At 54.7% G+C, this 5,005-nt stretch overlaps 1 protein-coding gene across 1 annotated transcript; it reads left to right on the forward strand.

Annotated features, from left to right (window-relative positions):
* Positions 1-1,458: 1,458 nt before the first annotated feature.
* Positions 1,459-4,740, forward strand: LOC128594089 (patr class I histocompatibility antigen, A-126 alpha chain-like). Its single transcript, XM_053602628.1, has 8 exons — positions 1,459-1,611; positions 1,739-2,008; positions 2,252-2,527; positions 3,088-3,366; positions 3,489-3,605; positions 4,002-4,034; positions 4,175-4,222; positions 4,379-4,740. Exons 1-8 carry the CDS (start codon positions 1,539-1,541, stop codon positions 4,381-4,383), a joined length of 1,101 nt encoding a protein of 366 aa, XP_053458603.1. The 5' UTR covers positions 1,459-1,538; the 3' UTR covers positions 4,384-4,740.
* The last annotated feature ends 265 nt before the right edge of the window (positions 4,741-5,005 follow it).

Here is a 5,005-nt window from a genome sequence, read left to right on the forward strand (position 1 = left end):
AATAAATGGCCATTATTTAAAGGCAATACATTTGTGGTAATTTAGTATACAGAAATAGAAAATTAATACACAAGCCCAAGAGATAGGCACATAATGTGTTTTTCACTGAAATGAATTTATGAACTGCTCCATGCAATTCATTTACTTGCATGGAGCATTTTAAGTGAAGAAATGATAGAATCTGATGTCAGTAGCAGGACTGGTCACCACTGTGGGGGAGAATAGTTGTGGGCAGCAGTTGAGGGGACAAGGCTAGTGCCACAGTTCAGGGGTGAGAGGTGGTGGGACTAAGGGGAGAAGGGGTCTGAGGGATGAAAGGGACAGAGGGAAGGGCTGGAGAAGCAGTAGGCAATGAACAGGATCAGAGGGAGAGAATTGTAAAGCAGCTGAATTCTCAGATTTAAATAGATTTATAGATTTTTATAGATTGTGTTTTATAGATTTTTAATACAGAGCTTGGCAGGGTGCTCTTTGCATTTGGTAATTAACACATTTGCAGGGCTACCTAAGAAGCTAATTTCCTACTAACATTAATTACATTAAAAATACCAGTGTCCCCTTGATATACACACAGGTTAGATGTTAATAATTCATAAAAACAGGCAATGGGTGAGCACTGGAGAAGGGCATTTTGACTGAACAGGTGCAGCTTTGAGGTGATTAAAGTTCTGCAACTCCTGGTTGAAATACACAATAACAAATTGTGCTTCTTTGTATGAGTAAATGTCCTGCACTCACAAGTATAGACAAGGGATGTGGAATGGAGATAAATTTAAATACAACAACTCAGAATCCAAGTTACATAGTCCAGGAAAGTAAAAATCGGGAGCTTTGTGAGTCTAGCTGTAATGAGTTTAGACACATTGCTTTATCAAGGGGCCAAAATCACTTCTGTTACAGATTAGATTCCTGACCATTCATGGGTTACCAAGATTGTGCTACACACTAGTTAATAAGCAAGAAGGAAACTGGTCTCCAGGAGAGTTTCTGCCAGGTGTGTTTAGACACAACTCCAGGTTTGTAGAGAAAACCACCATCTCTGCACCTCCAGTTCAAGGGTGAGCTTACCTGGCATGAAGTTCCCCGGGGTTGGGTTTTGTTAGAAGAGTCCAGACAGGGAGAAAAGGAGTAGGAGGCAGAGTCCAGTTCAGGGAGAGGATTGAGGGAAGGGGCTGGACCCAGACTGGGGGTCAGCCCTGGGCCAGGCTCAGGAGACAGCGTGACACACAGTGCTCGGTGCAGCAGAAGCAGGATCAGGGCAAAGTCCCAGGTTCTGGGCGTGGCTGTCAGGGTTTCAGTCCTAAGAGCGGTGTCGGGGCTGGGAAGCTCAGCGCTGGGGATTCCCCTTCTTGTTAACGTATTCGTTTCTTCCTCTCCTAACCCTGGTCAGGTCCTTCTTCCTGGATACTGATGATGTGACACCAGTTCTCACTCCCATTGGGTGTGGGTTTCCAGAGAAGCTAATCAGCGTCGCCGGGTTCCCGGTTATTAAGTGACCGCAGAGCTACCCGGACTCAGCGCCGCCTCAGACTCCGAGGATGGGGGTCACAGCGCCCCGAACCCTCCTCCTGCTGCTGTCGGCGGCCCTGGTCCTGACCGAGACTCGGGCGGGTGAGTGCGGGGTCGGGAGGGAAACGGCCTCCGCGGGGAGGACGAGGGGACCGCCCGGCGGAGACGCAGGTCCGGGGAGCCGCGCCGGGAGAGGGTCGCGCCGGGTCTCAGCCCCTCCCGCCACCAGGCTCCCACTCCCTGCGGTATTTCTCCACCGCCGTGTCCCGGCCCGGCCGCGGGGAGCCCCGGTTCATCGCCGTCGGCTACGTGGACCACACGCAGTTCGTGCGGTTCGACAGCGACGCGGAGAATCCGAGGATGGAGCCGCGGGCGCCGTGGATAGAGCGGGAGGGGCCGGAGTATTGGGACGAGGAGACACGGGACGCCAAGGGCAACGCAGAGACTTTCCGAGTGAACCTGGAGACCGCGCTCCGCTACTACAACCAGAGCGAGGGCGGTGAGCGACCCCGGGCCTGGTCACAGGTCACGACCCCTCCCCGCTCCACAGACAACCCCGGGTCGCCGCATTTGCAGGGTCCGAGGGTCACCCCGAGTCTTCGGGACCCCTGAGACCTTCCATTCGGGAAGAGCCCGCGGGGACTTTCACCCGGTTTCGTTTTAAGTTTGGGACAAAATCCCCGCGGGTTGGTCGGGGCGGGGCGGGGCCGGTGGGCGCGGCTGACCGCGGGGGCGGGTCCAGGGTCTCACACCATCCAGTGGATGTCCGGCTGCGACGTGGGGCCGAACGGGCGCCTCCTCCGCGGGTATGAGCAGTTCGCCTACGACGGCGCCGACTACATCGCCCTGAACGAGGACCTGCGCTCCTGGACCGCGGCGGACACGGCGGCTCAGATCACCCAGCGCAAGTGGGAGGCGGCCGGTGCGGCGGAGGGATACAGGGCCTACCTGGAGGGGGAGTGCGTGGAGTGGCTCCGCAGATACCTGGACAACGGGAAGGACACGCTGCAGCGCGCGGGTACGTGGGGAGCAGGGCGCCTCCCACATGTCCTGTGGGTCTCCCCGCTCCCCGTACACAAGGAGGGGAGGAAAATGGGTCCGACGCTAGAATATCGCCCTCGCTCTGATCCAGAGCAGGAAGACGCCCCCTCAGTGTCCAGATCCTGTACTAGAGAGTGACTCTGAGGGACCGGCCTTCCTTCCGGGTCAGTTAAGGGATGAAATCTCCCAGGGAACAGAGGAACAGACAGTCCCTGAAATACTGGTCAGCGGTTCCCTCTGACCCTGCAGCGGCCCTGGGCACCAGGACCTTTTCTCTCAGGCCTTGGTCTCTGCCCCACTCAGTGTTTTCGGAGGTCTGATTCCAGCCCTTCCCGGTCACTCGGGTCAGGACCAGAAGTCCCTGTTTTCTTAGAGACCGGAAGTTTCAAGGAACAGGAGATCATCCCAGACCCCTGGGTCCAGACTGGCGTCTGGATTTTGCACTCCTTTGCCCATCCCATTTGTCCTGTCCATTCTCAGGATGGAGTGTCCTACAAGGGATGCAAAGTGCCTGCATTTTCTGACTCTTCTCCTCAGATCCCCCAAAGACTCATGTGACCCGCCACCCCACCTCTGACCGTGAGGCCACCCTGAGGTGCTGGGCCCTGGGCTTCTACCCTGCGGAGATCACACTGACCTGGCAGTGGGATGGGGAGGATCAGACCCAGGATACGGAGCTGATAGAGACCAGGCCTTCAGGGGACAACAGAACCTTCCAGAAGTGGGCAGCTGTGGTGGTTCCTTCTGGAGAAGAGCAGAGATACACGTGCCATGTGCAGCATGAGGGGCTGCGGGAGCCCCTCACCCTGAGATGGGGTAAGAGGGGGGTGGGAGCATCACATCTCTTATCAGGGAAAGCAGGGGCCCTTCTGGAGCCCTTTAGCAGGGTCAGGACTGCGGCCTGGGGTGAGGCCCCTCACCTTCCTGTCCTTTCCCAGAGCCATCTTCCCAGCCCAGCATCCCGATGGTGGGCATCATTGCTGGCCTGGTTCTCCTTGGAACTGTGCTGACTGGAGCTGTGGTTGCCACTGTGATGTGGAGGAAGAAGAGCTCAGGTAGGGAAGGGCTGAGGGGCAGGGTCTTTCTCGTCCCACTGGGGTTTCAACCCCAGGTAGCAGGCTGCCCTGCCCCATTATTGGGAAGTTCCATCCACACACACTGACTTCCCCAGCCTGTGTGCCAACACTTGTTGTCTTATATAGCACGTGACAGTGAAGGACAGAGTTTTAACATGATATTTAGGGTGATGGGGACCTGATCCCCAGCAGTCACCGGTCAGAGAGGAGGACCTTGCTCAGGACAGACCTCCAGGAGGGCAGTTGATCCACTCTTTCCTTCTCTGATTTCTGGTTCTCCCCTGGGTCATCAAGAGTTCTGGAAACTTCTCTGGGATCCAAGATGAGGGGGCTTGCCTACTGCCTGGCATCTCATAGAGCATTTTCTTTCCACAGGTGGGAAAGGAGGGAGCTACACTCAGGCTGCAAGTAAGTATGGGGGGCAGTGATATCTGAGACCTTTAGGATAGTATAGACAAGAGTCCATGGTGGAGCTCCCAGTCACGTAATTCCTCCTGTAGCCACATCTTCTGTGGGCTCTGACCAGGTCCTGTTTTGCTCTTCCCCAGTTAGTGACAGTGCCCAGGGATCGGATGTGTCTCTCACAGTTTGTAAAGGTAAGTGCCAGTATGAGGCTGAGGATGGGTTGGGACAGAGGGGACACAGCTGGGCTGTGGGGAGTCTTTGATGGGACATTGTGAATGTGTGGTGGGCTGTTCAGTGTCACCACTTGCTGTGACTAATCTCATTTTGTTCCTTACTTTTTTCTATAGCCTGACATAGCTGCCTTGTGTGGGACTAAGTGTTCATGCCTTCCCTTTGTGACTTCAAGAGCCTCTGACTTCTTCAGCAAATGCTTCTGAATGACTGCATCCCTGTTTGCCTAATGTGAGGAGGTGGCAGGGGCAGCCTACCCTTCTGTTCATGGAGACCCTTTCTCCCACACTGACCTGTGTCTCTTCTTGATTATCTTTCCTGTTTCAGAGAGGTGGGGGTGGGAGGTCTCCATCCCTGTCTCAACTTCATGCACTGAGCTGCTTCCCTACTGAAATTAAGAATTTGAATAAATCTGTTTTTTCAAATTCTTTCCATGAGAGAGGCAAGAGCGGAAATAAAAGGAAGACCTGAGAACCTTCCAGAATCTGTGTGTTTACTGTGCTGAGTCTGCTGCAGGTGGGGACAGTTAAAGGCCATGAGGAGCTGAGTGTGCCCAGTCGGTGCTCAGTCCATCATGGATTTTATGTGGTCGCTCCTCTGCAGGGTCATCCTCACTGTTCCATTGTCCTTGTCCCTTCAGTAGAATCTTGTCCTAGCAGCACCTGTGATCACAGGGACTGACACATGGCCGAGGGTCGGGCCTGCACAGAGGTAGAATTTTCACATTGTCCAGCTCTTGCCCT

This window comes from Nycticebus coucang, chromosome 9, assembly GCF_027406575.1.
Source record: "Nycticebus coucang isolate mNycCou1 chromosome 9, mNycCou1.pri, whole genome shotgun sequence".
Taxonomy (NCBI): domain Eukaryota; kingdom Metazoa; phylum Chordata; class Mammalia; order Primates; family Lorisidae; genus Nycticebus; species Nycticebus coucang.